Below are 19,479 nucleotides of genomic sequence, written 5' to 3'. Positions count from 1 at the left end.
AATTAATTTTGAAAAATGAAATACTAAAACAATCTTACAATAATTGAGTTTTACAAATAATATTTATTATGAAAGCTTCTGGTTTCAATATTTAGAAACTCTATTGATTAATTTTTGCATTTATCCATTTTAGTATGTAAAAGGCAAAGACAAAAACGGTGGAGTAAGCCGACAATGAGAGAAGTTAAATGCAGTGTTGACGCAACAACATTCTAGGCGCAGAGATGTTATGGTGTTGGCATGTGCGTTCAAGAGGATAGGGGAGTATATAGCGGCAAAGATGGCTTGGTGTAAGGGTTTTCCACAACCTCACGAAGCGGAAGCACAAGGTCAGCGATAAATTGGCTTGGTACTATGATATTATCTTTGGTGTCTAGATCTCTGGCACTCTCACGAACAATTCCACGTTTGGAGCTATTCTCGAAGTATGCAGAACTTCACTTAAAAAATTTCAAAATTTTAAGGTAAGTTTCGTTAGGAGACAAACAAATAATGGTGCTAGAGTGTCATTATCTTATGCTAGTTTCCAACTTTATGTTTATATGCCATCTTGCATTAAGACTTATACTATTAATTAAATGAGTTGATTTTGTTTCTCAAAAAAAAAAAACTTGTTCATAGAGAAAAATACTTGGATTAAAAATTAATCTAAAAAAAATGAATTTTAAAACGGGTATATGTGTGCGTGAGCGCGCACACAACAAAGAATAACTCAAACGAAGGATGAGGCATGCAACAAAATTGGACTAACTATGGAGTCTTTAAATTTTGGATATTTCTTTTTTCACCCTACTTTCTTCTCACGCGTCCTACTCAATTATGAAAATACTTCCGTTCAGATTGTATAACTCGAACATATTTTTGGAGATTTTTGGATTATATAATTTGAAAATGTGTGAAAATAAGTAGCATACAATCAGCTTTTCAAAGGAGTGGCATACATTATTAAGATGAAATAAGTGAAAATGAAGAAGAAAAAATAGACATAAATTTAAAGAAACATAATACAAATCATCAATAATTGAACATATTTTATTAGCTAATCAATATTTTATAGGGTTAATTAAGTTTTTAATCCCTATAAATATTCACAGTTTTGTTTTTAGTCCCTATAAAATAAAATCACACTTTTTAGTCCCTGTGACATTTTCCTTAAGCATTTTAGGGACTAAAAAAGTTGATGGAAATTTTTTATAGGGACTAAAAATGCTAATGAAAAAATTTATAGGGACTAAAAATGCTGATGGAAAATTTTATAAGGACTAAAAAGTGTGAATTCTGAATATTTACAGGGACCATTTACTTAATTGACCCTATTTTATAATACAATTACATTAACATAATGCTTATTACAACAAACTATTCGACACTTAAAGCTAAGTTAGTAGTAGAAGAAGATGGAGGGGGCGTAAAAAGATTTGTTTCCTCTCGCACATCCTCATAAGGAAGAAGATGGGAGAATGAGACTTTGATGGGCAACCTCAAATCCAGACAGATCGTAGATTCAGATTGGTCTTTGGTGCAAATTTGCAAAGTGGAACATTGTCATTTGACCAACTATCCCTACAAATTGAGAGGATCATTTGTATGAAAGACCAACAGGGAACATTGGCATCATGAAAGAAAACCACTCAAAATAAATGTATAAAAGAGAAGGAGATAATACGAGTTGGATTGAGAACTTGTGAAGAATGAACGGACATTTATAGGGGAAATGTTGCCATAGAGTATAACGATGAGTCAAGGGAGGGTTAAAAAATGTGGTTAATGATTGCTGACCAGTCAAGGGGAAAAACGTGTTAAATGAGTAAGTCTCGCTGACCAAGCCACCATCCATATTTTGAACTGGTCGGATTATATAATCCAAACTGGTCCAAACCGAATCAGTCAAGTACGAGATTTTTATGTGGTTCATGTTGCACTAACAGTTTATCTAGACCAAGACGCACGAAAACTTCTATAAATTGGCGTGTTTGGTTCGTTTGCAAACCACACCATATAACCATAAACCCTTGTCCAGTAGATGTTAACACCAAACTAGTTGCAGTTAGAGATGGCAAAAAAAATTGCATCAGCATATGACCGTGGATATCTTAGTAGATATCCATGGATAAAATAAATGGTTATTTATACTACCCGTTATTTAATAGATACAATTGCATATTTGATGGTATTTGCACCCATGGATATCCGTACATGCTATTAAACTAAGTAAATTACATAAATAAGCTTACTATCCTTTAAAAAAAAACTAGTATTATTACTGATGTTTAATTCTCCTATGAATCAAACTAATAATATTATCTGTTATTTAAGTTTTTTTTTTAATCAAGGAGCTTTATTTTTGTTAGAAATAAAATGTATGGATATTTTTTTGTAATGTATGAATATTATTATTTTTTGGTAAAAAGAAAAAATGAATATGATGAAATTTTGTTGTTAAATTTTAAGAAATTATAAAAGGGTTAATATGTATTTGCCCCCCTCTAATTTGGTCGAGTTCCGGTTTACTCCCTGTAAAAAAAGTTAGGATTTCGACCCTGTAATATGAATATTCTTTCATTTTAGCCACTGTGGTCATCTGATTGTGCAAAAAAGTCTACTTGGCGTGCTGACTGTGTAAATTGTAGTAGGTGGCACGCCGACGTGTCATACTGATTGAATAATTTTAATTTTTTTAATAGATACATTTGCAGGTATCCCCGCCCCTGACGGGTTCAGGTATCCCCGCCCATCGCTATCCTAGTAGTGGATAAACTTTTTTTTAATAAAAATAAAAATATTTTTCAGCTCCGAGCGTAATGTTGTAAATGTATTATCCCGCAAAGAGATGACGACGATTGATGGCTATGGTAATGGAGAAATGAGAGGCCGAAATTGTGAGATATGGAAGGAGAAAAGAGAGAACTATGGTAAATAAGTGTCAACTGAAAGACTAAGACTCTGTCTGTGTGAGTTAAATGATTTTGGGTTTGAGTTTCTATTTATATAAAAGGAATAATAAATTGATCTTCAACATTCATAATGGGTTTGAGTATGAGTTTTGGGTGGGTACCCATATCCCTGTTACTTGTCTCGTACCCATGTTTTGAAATCGGGAAAAACTCAAACCCATATTGAAACCCAGTCAAAACGGAAAAAACCAATCAAATTAGGCTTGGTCCGGGCGGGCTTTATGGATTATATAAGTCGATAATATCCAAGAATTTGTTCAGATTGTATAATCCAAACGGGGTATTTTCACAATTGAGTAGGGCGCATGAGAAGATAATAGGGTGGGAAAAGAAATAAATTTAAATTTGTCATATGAGTGGCAGGTCTACCCATGAAACCTAAGTAAGTTGAATTCTGCTCTTTACCCAAACGGTTCTGCTCATTCCCAAAGTAAAAGTCCAAAATGCCCCTACGCATGTTAACATGCGTTAGTGTAGTATGAACGTGACTTAAGTTACGTACCACTTAGCACTAGCGCAAGTTAACTCACGCTAGTTGGCCGGTGAAGAACAAACGTTTTTCCAACTTTGGTCAGCTTTTCAACATTCAATGTACACGTTTTTTTACCACTTTCACACGTTTTTTTTGACCATATTTATGTTAGATACAACCTAGGTTCACATTTCTACCTATAAATACCCTCACATACTTCCCATATTCCTCACATTATCTCCTCCCACTCTCTCACTCTAATTCTCTTCTTTCTTTCTTTGTTTTTTTCTTTTCAATATTCTCTTTGGGGGTAAAAAGTGATCAAAATTCGTCGGGGTAAAATAGTGAGTAGCCGACTTGGGGAAGTGATCGACCCTTGGGATAATTTTAAATCTGCTTTTTTAACCGCAGAAACTTTTTACCGTGGGTAAAAAGAACTTCTCGTGGTAAAAAAAAAATCAGATTTAAATTTAGCCCAATGGTTGATGATGTATTTTCCCCAAGAAGGCTGCTCACTATTTTACCCCACGAAGATTGATTACTTTTTACCCCAAAAAGGAGAAAATAAGTAGATTTAGTGAATAAGTTCAACATTATTGTATGACAATTGTTGTAATGTACGAATTATTAATAAAATAAGATATTGTTATATTTACTTTTATTTATATTTAGTCCATTTGCTTTTATTTATATTTAGTCCATTTGTTTTTATTAATTTAGTCCATTTACTTTTATTTATATTTGTATTTATTTAAAGAATAATATCGAATCAATAATTTAGAATAATATTAACAAAATAATTTCGGAATAATGTTAATAAAATAATTTAGAATAAAGTTAAGAAAATAATTTAGATTAATGTAAACAAAATAATTTAGGATAAAGTTAATAAATTAATTTAGATTAATGTGCACAAACTAATTTACAATAATGTTAAGAAAATATTTCAGAATAATGTTAATAAAATAATTTAGTATAAAGTTAAGAAAATAATTTAGATTAATGTAAACAAAATATTTTAGAATAAAGTTAATAAATTAATTTAGAATATAGGCCTTAAATGTAACCAAAAAAAAAAATGAAGGCCTAATTGAAAATTGTTTAGTGCATAGGTTTTATATGCACTAAATTCAGTCAAAAACAGTAAAAAAAAAAGTGTAAAACACAATAAAACCATGATTGAATAACCGACCAAAGTCCAACAAACGTGTTCTTGAGTTGTGACCACCGGCCTAACTAGCGTGAGTTAACTCACGCTAGTGTTAACCTGTGCGTGAGTTAACTCACGCTAGTGTAAATCCTGGACTCGAGAACACGTTTTTTTTTTATTTTGTTCAATGGAATTTAATTGATTTTACACGTTTTTTGTTAAGTTTTTACACATTTTTTGACCCTATTTATGGTAGATATAACCTATGTTACAATCTCCCCCTATAAATACACTCCTAAACTTCCCCATTTCCTCACACCATCTCTCATTCTCACTCTCTCCCCCTATGAATCTTCTTCCTTTCCTTCTTTATTTTGGTGTAAAAAGAGAAAGAATGATAAGTAGTGGGTATGCTGGGGAAAATATAAGTAGTGAGCATCTTTCTTGGGCAAAAAACCACATTGGGTAAAACTAAATGTGCAGATTTAGTTTTACCCCAGGAAGATTGGTTTTCTTGTGGTTTATTTTTAGTTTTACCACAGGAAGATAGGTTTTCTGGTGATTTTTATTTTTTTGCAGTTTTAGTTTTACCCCATTGTAAATGTAATAAAAATTATATTAATAAAATGATATTTTATATTTATTATTTTTGTTTCTTTATTTTTGTTCATTGTTTTATTTTATTTTATTTTATATTTATTTTACGATTGCGTATTGAATTAATAAATTCAAATAAAGGAAATTAGAATAAAAATTGCGATAGTTAAGTCACGGCCAACTTATAACTAGCGTGACTTAAGTCACGTAGCGTGACTAAAGTCACGTTCACCTTATAACTGGCGTAAGTTAACTCACGCTACGTGAGTTAACATGCGTAGGGGCAGTATGAACTTTTACTTTGGGAGTGAGCAAAACCATTTGGATAAAGAGCACGATTCAAGTAAGTTTACGGGTTTAGTTTTCTCCAACAAAATTAAAATTGGGCTTTTGAATTCATCTCTGTTTTTTCAAATACACCTCCTTATGTTTGCATTTTTCAAAATATATGTTCGTAATAAAAAATTCTGATTTTTTTTACAATAAAATAAACTTTATTCAAATGTTAAAATAACAAGAGTATTATTAAATTAACTATGAGTTTGGACATTCTTCATCAACATTTTGAAAACTAGGTGCATACTATCAAACCATATAGAAATTTCAAAAGTCAAGAATACATTAAAAAACCAAACTCTTAATTTTAATAACTAAACTCAATTCTCCAGCTTATGACAAATGTTCAAGAATAGTGAAAGATCCACAATCTTTAACTGCATCTATTCCTATATCTAAAAAATAAATTTTGGTTGGTTGTTCAAAAGGGCGTGAATGAATATTCTTTGTCAACCGTTTTTTTTTTTTCAAGGATTATTACCGGTTTAGTAATCTCCTCACATTACCCATTATTTGCTTTCATAATATTTTTCCTTTTTTATGGTTTAAGATGGTAATAATAGTTTTATTAGTGTAATTTGCTCGCTAATGATCACAAACTACTGATAAATTCTTTCGGTCAAAAAAAAAAAAACTACTGATAAATTCTCAATGAAAATTCACGAACAAATCTTTGAATGACCAATTGAGAATATTCGATGAGATAAAACTATTATTACCAAAACATCCAACAATCATTATTTTTACCCAACTTGAACATTCGATGAAAATTTATTTTTGACCATTATTTTTACCCAACTTGTGCCAAAAATAATTTTGCATTTTTCTAGTTGGGTAAAAATCATCCAACAATCCAAAACACAATAAAATTTTGTTAGAGATATTCGATGAGATTTCAACCTCAACTTAAAACAGTCTTTGACGTTAAAATAGTCTCTTAATGTTCACGCTAATAAAACCTCAATGAAATTTTGCAATAAAATAGTATCTGACAGTTAAATAGTCTTTCAATGTCGACATTAACTCTTTTTCAAATAGAACTGATATGACAATAACGAAGTAGTTATATAAATTGATATGACAATAAATAATTATATTGTGGGATTTATATGACATTATTAGGATAATATTTTAACCTAGTAAACTATTTTGACTAACATAATACACAATAAAATACTATTTTAAAATTTCAATACAATGATAAACTATTGTCACACATTGAAAGACTAAAATGATTTTTTTTACCGAAACAAAGTTAATTATTATCATTAATCAACCAATGTTCAATACAAGAACGATAAAAATAAAAAATACGTGACTAAGCTAAAAACAGACCGCCTTAACTAAAGTATGAGCAACTATTTCGTTTGTCTTCTAACAAACTTCACCTTGAAGATGAAATGTTAATATGAAAGACTAAAATGATTATTATTCATAGGCTTAATTGCATGTTTCATACCTTGTGTTTATTTTAGTTTTCAATTTGGTCCCTTATGTTTTAAAAGTTTCAAGTTGGTCCCTTACGTTTTAAAAGTTTCAAGTTGGTTCAAAACATTACTCACGTTGGAATAAGTTAGTCTCTTCAGTCACTTAACATTTAAAGATTCGCGTGACAATATGAGTGATGGAACTTAACTTATTTAGAAAATCAATTTTTTTTTGGTACAAGAAGAGGGCTGAGCCCAAGAAAAAAAACTAAGCGATTAAACGAACATTTCGAGGCATACAAGCGCCAGAAATGTCATCAAAAAGGAGACATCGAAGCTCTCTAGGAGGAGTCTCAATAACATGTAAATCAAAGGAGTCTAAAGATAGACTAAAATTTGCTAGCCAATCCGCCGATCTGTTTCCTTCACGCCATATATGGTTGATTTGAACTTGCCAACTCATGTTTTTTAGATCACGAATCCGCCGTATCAAGGTAGGAACATTCCCGTTGATGTTAAATTTTAAAACATTTTTTTTGTTTTATTAAACTCAATATCATGTCGCAGAAGGGACTAACTTATTTCAATGTGAGTAACGTTTTGGACCAACTTGAAACTTTTAAAACGTAAGGGATCAAGTTGAAACTTTTAAAACATAAGGGATCAACTTAAAAACTAAAATAAACATAAGGATCAAACATGCAATTAAGCCTTATTCATATTATCAGCTAAAAAGCAAAAAGGAATGTGTGTGAAAAGCAGGCCACGCGTATATGGGCCTTGAACTCGAATTCGAATTCGAATCTTGTGGCCACCTAGCCACTTCACTAAACTCACGAATAATTGGTGAATAATTCTTTACAACGAAACTAACGAATATCCTAATACCAGATCCCTAATGACATTTTTACCCCTACATTCTTCCAATCAACAATTTCTAAAGTATTATCACTAAATAGTCATTTCATCACACTCTAGAACCTACTTTGATAACGAAAAAGTAGAAAGAAACCCGTGCTAGGTCCCACCCAATTGACAACACAAACATAATTACCAGCGCAGTATCACGGGTCATGCACCGGTCACGTAGCGTGGATAAAACCCGGAACCAAACTTGACCTACCCCCACAAACAAGTCATTATTTTATTATATTTATCCTTAAAACCCTATTTCTCATTTCATTTCTTCTACAACCTTCTACTCATCATCGTTCTTTCCGCTATCACTCTACTCTCTCTACTACTTCACTTCATCCTCTTTGTTTTTCAGCCATGGGTGGTGGTAATTATTCATAACCTCTTCATTATTTTCCTTAATTTTTCGTTAATTTTCCATTAATATTTCAATTAGTCTAAGTTGATCTGATTTTTCCTTTGTTTTTGTTTCGAATTCTGGTGGATCAGCCAAGATCAAGATCGGAATCAACGGTAAATATTCTAGTTCCTTCGATCTCTCTTCATTTCTGCATAGATCGGATTTGTTTTTTTAAATTTTGTTGAAGTTATTTTAATTTTTTGTTAATTTTGTTCGTAACTGACAGGATTTGGAAGAATCGGACGTTTGGTTGCTAGAGTTGCTTTGAAGAGAGATGATGTTGAACTCGTTGCTGTTAACGATCCTTTCATCACCACTGATTACATGGTACAAAATTCTTCCTTCGGTTTTTGTTTGTCTATTATTTTGTGAGCGTTCTTAAGCTTTTTTTTTTTTTTTTAGATCTGATTTATTTCTGTGTGGTTTGTGTGTAGACATACATGTTTAAGTATGACAGTGTTCACGGACAATGGAAAAACGATGAACTCACTGTTAAAGACTCTAAAACCCTTCTCTTCGGTCAGAAGCCAGTAACTGTCTTTGCTCACAGGTATGCTATTGTTCTTTCTTTCAATTGTTATGCTTTTGTGCATGTTTAATGTTTATATATGCAACTAGGCTTTTATGTATGTGTATTTAATTTCGGTGTAGATATGGGAATATAATAAGTAGTGTTACTGTTTAATTAGTATTGGTATAATATTGATATTTGGAGTAGTATGTGTGTTTGATTCGTATGTCTATTTTTTTGTGCTTTAGGAACCCAGAAGAGATCCCATGGGCTAGCACTGGTGCTGATATTATTGTTGAGTCCACCGGTGTTTTTACCGACAAGGACAAAGCTGCTGCTCATTTGAAGGTTTGTATTTCATTGGCTACACTTTTTTGTTCCTGATTACTGTTTACTAAAATTTGAGTTATTATTTTCCCAATTGCTGCACATAATAGTTGATATTATTACTAAAATTTGAGCTATTATTTTCCCAGTTGCTGCACATATATGATGATATTATTACTAAAATTTGAGTTTTTATTACTTTCCCAATTGCTGCACATGTATGTTGATATTATTATGTGGTGCATGTTTTGTTTATATCTATTTTCTTAACATGCTCATGGTTTTCTCGTTTTTTTGCATACTGCCGTAACATTTGTCTCTTTTAAAACATGCATGTCATATTATTATTCAGATCAATGTTGCAATCAGTGTTCTTCAATAGCAGCTATACTGGCGCTATGCTGCTATTGCGTAGCGGACTTTGGACACACTACTATTGTTCTGCGATACATTATTTAGTATTAAATTTTGTCACATAGCTGCTATAGTGGCACTATATCACAACTGCGTAGCGGAATTTTAACAAACCACTATTTTCAGCTACCTGCGATCGACAACAATGGTTGCAATATTACAATAGTTTCTAGCAGGCCACAACTTGCAATGTATTGTTAATATCTTCTATTTACTGAATCTTATGGATGTTCTCATTGATTAGTTTTGTATGAAGTGTAGTGGGAATATTTATGTTTTTGTTTGTTTAATCTAGGGTGGTGCCAAGAAGGTCATCATTTCTGCCCCTAGTAAGGATGCTCCCATGTTTGTTGTTGGTGTTAACGAGAAGGAATACAAGCCAGAGTTTGATATCATCTCCAATGCTAGCTGCACTACCAACTGCCTTGCACCACTTGCTAAGGTATTATGAGCCAACTGATATTTTATTCTCTAATTTCCATGTTGGTTTACCGTATGAGGCCATAACTGTTACCTGTTTATTTATTTTGTAGGTTATCAATGACAGATTTGGCATTGTTGAGGGTTTGATGACCACTGTTCATTCTATCACTGGTAGGTTTAGTGCTAGTGAGTTACTCTTGGATTTGCTATCTTATTATTTGGTGCCTAATTCATTCTTTTCATGCTGATTTGCCAATCAGCCACCCAGAAGACTGTTGATGGGCCATCAGCCAAAGACTGGAGAGGTGGAAGAGCTGCCTCATTTAACATCATTCCTAGCAGCACTGGAGCTGCTAAGGTGAGAATATTTGACTCTGTTTTCAGACTTTTGTCCACTGTTATTGTGTTGTCTACTGTGATGATTCTCTTGATGTGGTTTTCATTCTGTGTCTTACTAGGCTGTTGGCAAAGTGCTTCCTGCTTTGAATGGAAAGTTGACTGGAATGGCATTCCGTGTCCCAACTGTGGATGTCTCAGTTGTTGACCTTACAGTGAGGCTCGAGAAGGCCGCCACCTATGATCAAATCAAAGCTGCTATCAAGTAAGTGAACAATGCACAGTGTTACCCTTTGTGATCAAGTATTTTAGCAGGACTTCAATATTCTGAGATATATGATTTTTAACATTTCTGTTTCTGCAGGGAGGAGTCCGAGGGCAACTTGAAAGGAATCCTTGGTTACACCGAGGACGATGTCGTCTCTACCGACTTTATTGGTGATACCAGGTAAATATTATACTTGCAGGCAATCTAGAAGTGTTCACGCTGGTGGCTAATTTTTTTTTTTTTACTATTTCATCATAGAATTAAAGTCATCACAATTGAGTTAATTTTGTGTTATCAATGTTCCAGGTCAAGCATCTTTGATGCCAAGGCAGGAATTGCCTTAAATGACAATTTTGTTAAGCTTGTCTCTTGGTATGACAACGAGTTGGGTTACAGGTAATATTCAGTCTGACCTTGGTTTATTGTTGATATCTGAATCCTAGTTGGTTGAAATTCTTGAAGTGTAATTAAACTAGATGCTCACTTATTCATTCTGCATCTAATCCCTGTTTTGTTTAATTTTCTGCAGTACCCGTGTGGTTGACCTCATCGTTCACATTGCAAAGCAACTTTAAGCTGTTACATTGCCGTGGTAGTGCTATAAATTGGCTTGCTTTTTGTTTCTTACAGTCTATTAGCCTAGCAGCCGTTAGGCCCTCTTTTTTAAATGTAATAAGTTGAATTCCTGAACTTGAAGCTTGTTTTTGGTTGCTTAATACCATAAGCAATGAGTTGTTTTGGATTTTTATGCATTTACCGTATTTAATTTGGGTGATAATAAGCGTTTTTTCCAAGTTTCACATATACGCCATGAAAAGAGCATTAAAATTTCTATAAACTAACGTCAACATAAAACAAAAATATGCATCTCTGGAAGAAAAAGTGGGTGATTTTTTCCTAGATGAAATGAAAAGTCTGCAATTTTGGTCGAATTTGGTCATTGTTATTTTTGCATAAGCAGTTATCGTGAATGTTAGTAAAATCACGTGACTTGTATGATCTCTATGGATATCTGCTTGTTATTGTTTGATTGCTTTTGTTACGTTTCTAGAGCAAAGGGTTGTTTATTTTCAATAATAACAAATATAGCGCATTATTTTAAATGTCACTTTCTTACTTTTGATTATTGAAAAGCCGTGCTCTTTTGCATGTCTCTTGAGCCATGTGATTCGTCGTGAATTGTGAGGACGAGATCATGTTTGAGAAAGAAAATGTATAGCCCTTTCATCTCATCTGATGCTTTCTATAGCTTTATTACGTGGCCCTTGTTAGATATTCAATTCAATTTAGTAAGAAACATATCTTAATTGATTTATATTGAAAAAAATTGTTGTAACTACAAAAATCTACTTTATTTTGTACTTCTACTTTTCTTCCGAAGTAGTATTGTTTAGTATCGTTGAAATGAAAAGTTTACATTGTATATATCATGTTTTGGAGGAGGAGGAAAAAAAGCTTTTCTATCGTTTCTTTTGTTTTCCCCTTGTATATATCATGTTAAATTAATATTAATATAGATTCATCAAAATATGTTAACTATTTGAGTGAAAATACATTTAAAATTATTTTATAACTCATGTATTTTTTTAGGGATTATTAAAATATGTTATTAACAATTTTATTCTCCTATGGAAAAAAAAAATCTTTATTCTTATTCTTGATGTATACATGTTTTTTGGTAACCTTGATGTATACATGTTAAAATCGCACGACTTATTTTGAAGAGGAATCAAAAGATAGAAGTGTAACAATTAAATTGATTGCGTCGTTAAAATACGTTATTTTTTGGACAAAAAGATATCTTATTAACATTTTTATTCTCCTGCGAGAAAAAAAAAATCTTTATTCTGGGGCATTATATGTTCCATTGGTTTTGATAGTTGTGCTGAATTAATTTTCAGTTATTACAATAAATTAGTCACTTCCAACTTAGAGCATCCACAATGGTAGTTCCCTAACAAGGACTCCTTAAATGGACCCCACGTGACATATCACTTATTTATAATTTTTTAATAAAAGTACCTATTAAGGACTCAATGACTCCAATGACAATACACTAATAAGGACTCCAATGAAAAGTACTTAAATATGTCTCACTATCTTTACATATTAAACAAAAATAATTTATCTATTACTCATTTTTACAAGTGGGACCAAGTAGTACACATTTTATTACTTCTTTATGCAAGTGGGACCAAGTAGTACACATTTTATTACTTTTTTAAACGTGGGACCCGTTAGTTACCCAGGAGAGAGTGGATCCTTATATAGTTGTATGTTCCTTAACGGGGACTCAATTTTTCTTCCTCCAATGGAGGGTCCTTAACGGAGAGTGGTCATTGTTAAGTAAGGACCCCCCATTGGAGATGCTCTAAGAAAGTATTTGTGGCCAAGATAAGTTGAGTATATAAGGGTCCCCATATATCGAAGTGGATCTGTTTACCACCCACCCATAGCTGCTAGGTTTTTACTCAATTCGTAAGAAAGTATCTTGTTTAGCATAATGACTTATGTCACGTACAGAGCGTTCATCAATATAAACAAAGGGAAAATCATGATAAATATTCAGTAACCTCAATCAATTCACCCATCATGGAACATAGCAATCCATCTAAAGATAACAAATTCAAGGAAAATTCAATTACAAAGTGCACATTGAAGACATGAAAATGAAAATCAGGTGACTTATAGATCCATAGAATTTTGCATAGGATGTAGGTCTATCTGGCAACCTATAACTTGGACAAGTGTGACGTGTTTGTAACTTTGCAAGAATCAAAGAGTGATAGAGAGGAGCAAATGTGATCACTTGCTCCTGAGACAATTATCCAAGATCCAAAATTTGAGCTACTCAAGGAATTATAAGATAGACAAGCTACTTTTGTGAAAGTGTGAACATAGTTTTGAATTTGTGCTACCACATTAAACTGAGTTGATGATGATCCTTGATTCACATTTTTGCTATGAGGTAAATTCACCAATTTGTCATATTGATTGCCAGGATTCCTTGAACATGTCTTCTCAAATGTTGATTAGTTTAATGTCCTAAACATTCCTTCTACTCATTCCACATATGACATATCAAAGGAATTTTCAAGGAAAACATAACATGCTACATGTAATCAATTCCTCAACCGTATTCATAATTCAAGAGTCACCATGGTTGCAGCGAGTCCAAGGCCCTGTAACTTGAATCGAAAGTAATTGGATTCGGAACAAATCGTTCCATCTACGAAATCAAATTTGTTTTTCACGCCAAGTGCACGATGCATTGAATGTGTAACAACCCTGGTAATCATCATCAATATGAAGGGCCATCGTAAGCATGAACACGATAAACATTTCTAGAAATTTGCAACGCATGGATCCGGCATGGGAGGCAGCAGAGGATTTACATTTCTGGCGTTTCACGCCATTGCAGCAAAATTGATCCGCAGTAGAGCTTGATACAATGTTAATGAAGGGCTCAACTGTTATGACAATTAAATTTACTCAACTAATTTTAAATTTATCTAATTATCTCTTTCTTTCTTTTTGATACTATCAAAGTATAATTTTTTTGATCATTATTGTCTAATTATCTTTTCATATTATAGGAAAATTAAGACAATCTTCAACCTCAGAAAATTAAAATAATCTTCTCGTATTTGTTATTATTATTTCTTAACATCCATGTATAGAAAGTAGAAACTAACTTTTCTTTAATTTAACAAAAGAGTGAAAAATATTCGAAAATTTAAAAATAAGAGTTCCTGAATGGAAACCGCTATATATGTTATAGTTGCACAAAAGTAGGAGAAAGTGGGAAGTAAGGAAGAAAACATAAACCCAACCGTTTCAAACAAAGAAAACAAAAATGTCTGAAGCAAATATCAACATTAAATCAAGGAACGCCAAGTGTTGCTACTCTGCTTTTCATAATGTCACTGCCATGGCTGGAGCTGCAGTTCTTGGCTTTCCCTATGCTATGTCTCAGCTTGGATGGTTAACTTTTTTTTACTCAAGTTTTTATTCTTCCCATTTCATTCATCAACATTTGAAAATATAGATATATTCTTTGTAGCACCGACATTTCTGATAAAAAGAATCTTCGGTGTCTGACATGTATTGGTGTGTGACACACCACTAGTAGGACACGACATATGTTGTACATGTCTATGCTTCGTAGGATATATTAATATATGTTTACTTATTTATATATATGGTGTTCAATTCACACACTCTAATTGTTGTGGATGCAGGGGTTTAGGCATTACGATTTTGGTCCTTTCATGGATTTGTACATTGTACACTGCATGGCAAATGATTGAAATGCATGAATCCGTATCAGGAAAAAGATTTGACAAGTATCACGAATTAGGCCAGCATGCATTTGGAGAAAGACTTGGTTTGTGGATTGTGGTGCCTCAACAATTAATGGTGGAGGTTGGAATTGATATAGTTTACATGGTTATTGGTGCAAAATCTCTTAAGAAACTTCATGAGATTATTTGTGATGATTGTGAGCCTATCAAGACAACTTACTTCATTGTGGTGTTTGCTTTTGTTCAATATGTTCTCTCCCATCTTCCTAGTTTCAACTCCGTTGCTGGTATTTCCCTCGTCGCGGCTGTCTTGTCTCTGAGGTAGGTCACATCAATGGTATTTGAATGTAATTCTTTGTAATGAATTGCAAGTGAGATTTAAAACCTTTTGAGAGAATATTTAAATTTGAATTTCTTAACTTTAAATATCACGACTTTTTCTAAAGATAATGTTTTTCATTAAAAATTGCAGAGCAAAATAAAAGCATGCAAGGGTTTAAGACTTGTTAATGAAAAAAATTGAAGTTAACGATGAATTGAGAAACACAATGCTTTCTAGTCTAGAAGAAAAATGTATTTTAGTTTGCATACTGATATGCGAATTTTAGTTATTTGCTAACGGTCCAATTTTAATCATTGGTCGAGATCGTTTAAAATTGATTAAATGCATGTATAATTAGAGTTGTTCGATCTCAAATCAACGACCATATAATGGATGGTATTATCACCGCAACAATCAAGATCCTTGTTTTTATGAGAATTCAGTTCAGTTAGCAGGGGGATATATAAAAAAGTTGTTTAAAATGGATCTTCGCACCATACTGAAGTAACTAACAATTTTTTTTCCCAGTCATAAACTGACCTTATAAAATTATTTTTCCTCATTCAACAGCTACTCAACCATTGCTTGGATAGCTTCAATTCACAGGGGTGCCTTACCAGATGTTCAATATGGTAGCAGATATGCAACCAAAGCAGGAAATATTTTTGGCATATTTAGTGCTTTGGGGGATATAGCTTTTGGTTATGCTGGTCACAATGTGATTTTGGAGATTCAATCAACAATCCCTTCCACACCTGAAAAGCCCTCCAAAGTATCCATGTGGAGGGGAATGATCGTTGCTTATTTAGTTGTGGCTTTGTGTTATTTTCCGGTCACTATCTTTGGTTACCGGGCTTTCGGAAACTCTGTTGATGATAACATCCTTTTGTCACTTGAGAAACCTGGTTGGCTTATCATTGCTGCTAATATATTTGTTGTTGTTCATGTGGTTGGAAGTTATCAGGTACGAACTCTGTTTCATCGTAGATAATAATTTTTATAGTCATTCTATCTAAGTCGATGTTCAATCAAGAACTTTGGATCTCAATCGTTGGATCTTTTAACAACAAGGATTATTTACTGTAGTGTCCAGTGATCCCGGTGACGAAATTTGCTATCTTAATTAATTTTCTTGTTAGGTCTATGCCGTCCCGGTGTTTCATATGTTGGAATCATTTCTAGCAGATAAGATGAATTTCAAGCCAACTCGGTTTCTTCGATTCGCGATTCGAAATTTATATGTTTGTCAGTTTGCTTTCCCTTCTCTTTTGAAGTCTCCATTTCATGCACTAAATTTCATGTATATAGGGAATTTTAATTTAACAATTACTTATATGCAGCAATTACCATGGTCCTTGCAATTACATTTCCTTTCTTTGGTGGGCTTCTCAGCTTCTTTGGGGGATTTGTTTTTGCTCCAACCACATATTTTGTAAGAAAAGTAAAATATTTTAAGTGCATGTATCAATGGTAAGTTTAACAAAATCACGGCGCTGCTGGTATTAATTATTTTTGTGATGGTTTGCAGCTCCCTTGCATAATGTGGATTTTTATCTACAAACCCAGGATATTTAGCTTGTCTTGGTTTGCAAATTGGGTATGTAAACTATAATTTTTTTTTTCTTTCCAATATTTGTATATTTTTGTTACTTTTTATTTTATGAATCTGATTTTTCTTGTCATAGTCTCAGTTTTGCATTGTATTTGGAGTCTCGTTGATGATATTAGCTCCTATTGGCGCTTTGAGGCAGGTCATACTGCAAGCTAAGGACCACAAATTTTGCTTGTGATATACCTCATTTGCAGAAATGAGGCTACTGAGACACACTTGATTTAAATTCTTTACGATATAGGGTCATATATTTCTTTTGGACCATGTTGTATTGGCAATTGTTATATAGCTCAAGTTTATTTTTTCTTTTCAATATCCTACATATTTGGTTACAAGAGAAATAGTTTTATTGAGGAATAGTTTGTTTTATGGATCAGTAGCATGGTTTTGTAACATGTTTTGGTCACGGAAATTATTTATTCAGAGTAGGTCTCACATATTATTTTGTTATTTTATATGTTCTTTTAACGTGGAGCTATGGCGACGTTCTACTACCATCAAATGATAATCAACCAAAAGCCTCGTCCAGGGAAAAGGCCATAGGTCAGAATGTCGCCGTAACTCCACGTGACAAAGAGAATCTTGGATAACTTGATTGTCAAGACAAGAATCACATACACCCTATGGTGCACATTGATGACAAGGTTTTGAATGTCTTGAGCAATCCTGGAGGGTTGCACTAGTTGTAAATCTCGTGGGAAAATCCATGAGGTTTTGAAATCATGGATATTGGTAATGGTTTTGTCATGGTCAAGTTTGATATTGAGGATTATTGTAAGTTTGTCATGGAGGGTGATTAATGGATGATTTTTTTTATCATTACTTATCATTGTGACACCATAAACCTCAAATGTAAATACTAAATAAGGTGACATATGCACTTATAATTATATGTATGCAAATATAGTTTAAAGCAACAAGTGTGTTACTCTATCTTTCTAAAAAAAAAAAAAGTTACTCTATTAAAAAAAATGGGTTACACTCGTAGTCAATCTTTCGATGCGTCAAAAGATACTACAAATAAAAAATAGTAATTTTACATTTAATCAATCACATGAAACACAAGGTTAGTAAAACTTCAAAACGATAATCACATGAGACACAAGGTTAGTAAAACTTCATAACGATGTTAGGTCTGGTTATATAGTTATTTGTTTGTGCGACATGTCACACATGTTTTTTTTTTTTTAACACAATTTGTTAAAAGAAAATGTTACAATCGCAAATATAATGCAACATAAATGCCCCTTGAGAAAGTTGTTGAGGGTTCAATATATGATTGTTGTGAAAATCCATCTTTTATGTCTCACAAATTCTTTGATGGATCCCGAGATAAACTTTATACCAACAACATGTAATCTAAAAATGTAACATACATGAACAATTTGAGGAAATAAAAATTAAAAGACCAATCTAAAACAAAGGGTCAAACTTGAATGGCTATCATCGTAATTTTGCCTATTTTTTAAGACTAAAAATAATTTTGTTATTTTCCCTATTTGAACCTTAATTTGCTTTAATATTTGAACCTCAACACCGTTCTATTCTCCTTTCCCACCAACACGTCACTCCCTCTCCCTCTCAGTTCATTTGTTTGTAGGTAAGTGCAATAGTGTATGCTTTTGAGTTCCAAGTCTTTTGACCAAAACAAAACCTACTAAAGTTACATATTTAATAGGATGTTTAATTTCTAGTTAGCTTCTTCCTTACTTTAACAATTATGGGAAAGACCGTCATTATCTTTTTGTTGCAGGTTCTTCACCATCTTTTCCTTTTGATTGTATTACAAAACCAAACGATTTGACAAAGCAAAACCATGCAAGAATTGAGGGTTAGTTTCGGCTAAAAAAAAGTGGATCAACTTTACATTTTGTTTTTATTTGAAAAAAAGAAAGAAATAGAATCTTGACGCTGGCAATTTGAAAGCTCGTTTAATATCAGTCTATAAATGGTTTGTCTGGATGTAGCAACGTGGTGCAATGAGCAAATGCCAGAGTTCATAGCTAGCTTAAGTTAAGGGGTATCCCAAGTTAAATTCAATACGACCACGTACCCATTCCATTCCTACTTTCAACCCAGTTTTAAAAGCCATTTGCCCCCACCCTCCATGTATCCCCCAACACATTATACGGCTTTCGTTTTTCTTTATGACATTTAATTTAATTACTACTATTTAAATTTAAAAAAAGGACACATTAAAATTTCAATATAGTAACTATATAGTCCCTAAATATAAGACATAATAAATTTGAATAAATGTTTTATATAAAACATCAAACTAGTAATTTTCTTGTATGAAGGATAGATTCTTTTATCTCCGTGATTTATATTTTTTGGGTGCAATAATAGGTAATTCATCTCTTTGCAAAACTATACATAGAACAAATTATCATTCAAAACAATTAATTTTTATGACGTATACCTGATTATATTGTTAAAATAAATATATTTTTGACAAAAAAACGGGAAATTAAAAGCCATATGCATCTGGATTTTACCAAAAACTTTATCAAAAACATTACAGGCTATTTCATCATTTATTCTGAAAGGAAAAAAAAAACTAACTCTTCATTGTATTCGCCCAACGTACACTAAAAAAAAAAAATTGGCTAAATTACATTCTTGATCCGTTAACTATTTAGGTAGTATCGCTTTGGTCCCTTAATTAAAATTCGATTTATTTTGGTCCATTAACTTCTCTCCGTTACACA

At 32.6% G+C, this 19,479-nt stretch overlaps 2 protein-coding genes across 2 annotated transcripts; both read left to right on the top strand.

The window, feature by feature from the left end:
* Positions 1 to 8,128: 8,128 nt before the first annotated feature.
* Positions 8,129 to 11,282, top strand: LOC146901621 (glyceraldehyde-3-phosphate dehydrogenase, cytosolic). Its single transcript, XM_085735957.1, has 12 exons — positions 8,129 to 8,218; positions 8,341 to 8,364; positions 8,478 to 8,578; positions 8,686 to 8,801; positions 9,011 to 9,110; positions 9,799 to 9,945; positions 10,037 to 10,097; positions 10,187 to 10,284; positions 10,385 to 10,527; positions 10,627 to 10,710; positions 10,837 to 10,926; positions 11,060 to 11,282. Exons 1-12 carry the CDS (start codon positions 8,209 to 8,211, stop codon positions 11,103 to 11,105), a joined length of 1,020 nt encoding a protein of 339 aa, XP_085592083.1. The 5' UTR covers positions 8,129 to 8,208; the 3' UTR covers positions 11,106 to 11,282.
* Positions 11,283 to 14,322: 3,040 nt separating this feature from the next.
* Positions 14,323 to 17,137, top strand: LOC146901620 (lysine histidine transporter 1-like). The gene is made up of 7 exons (XM_085735956.1): positions 14,323 to 14,514; positions 14,772 to 15,155; positions 15,727 to 16,120; positions 16,296 to 16,401; positions 16,497 to 16,588; positions 16,685 to 16,753; positions 16,848 to 17,137. Exons 1-7 carry the CDS (start codon positions 14,387 to 14,389, stop codon positions 16,944 to 16,946), a joined length of 1,272 nt encoding a protein of 423 aa, XP_085592082.1. The 5' UTR covers positions 14,323 to 14,386; the 3' UTR covers positions 16,947 to 17,137.
* Positions 17,138 to 19,479: the final 2,342 nt, after the last annotated feature.

This window comes from Medicago sativa, chromosome 8 (assembly GCF_051527215.1).
Source record: "Medicago sativa cultivar Bolivia chromosome 8, Bolivia_mono, whole genome shotgun sequence".
In the NCBI taxonomy this organism is placed as follows: Eukaryota; Viridiplantae; Streptophyta; class Magnoliopsida; order Fabales; family Fabaceae; genus Medicago; species Medicago sativa.
This window is presented reverse-complemented; position numbering and strand designations above follow the sequence as displayed.

Coding starts and splice junctions, on each gene's coding strand:
- LOC146901621 (XM_085735957.1), top strand. Junction 8,365..8,477: donor GATCAAGATCGGAATCAACG/GTAAATATTCTA, acceptor CGTAACTGACAG/GATTTGGAAGAATCGGACGT. Junction 10,285..10,384: donor GCAGCACTGGAGCTGCTAAG/GTGAGAATATTT, acceptor GTGTCTTACTAG/GCTGTTGGCAAAGTGCTTCC.
- LOC146901620 (XM_085735956.1), top strand. CDS start 14,387: ATGTCTGAAGCAAATATCAACATTAAATCAAGGAACGCCAAGTGTTGC. Junction 16,121..16,295: donor ATGTGGTTGGAAGTTATCAG/GTACGAACTCTG, acceptor TTTTCTTGTTAG/GTCTATGCCGTCCCGGTGTT. Junction 16,589..16,684: donor TTGCTCCAACCACATATTTT/GTAAGAAAAGTA, acceptor GATGGTTTGCAG/CTCCCTTGCATAATGTGGAT.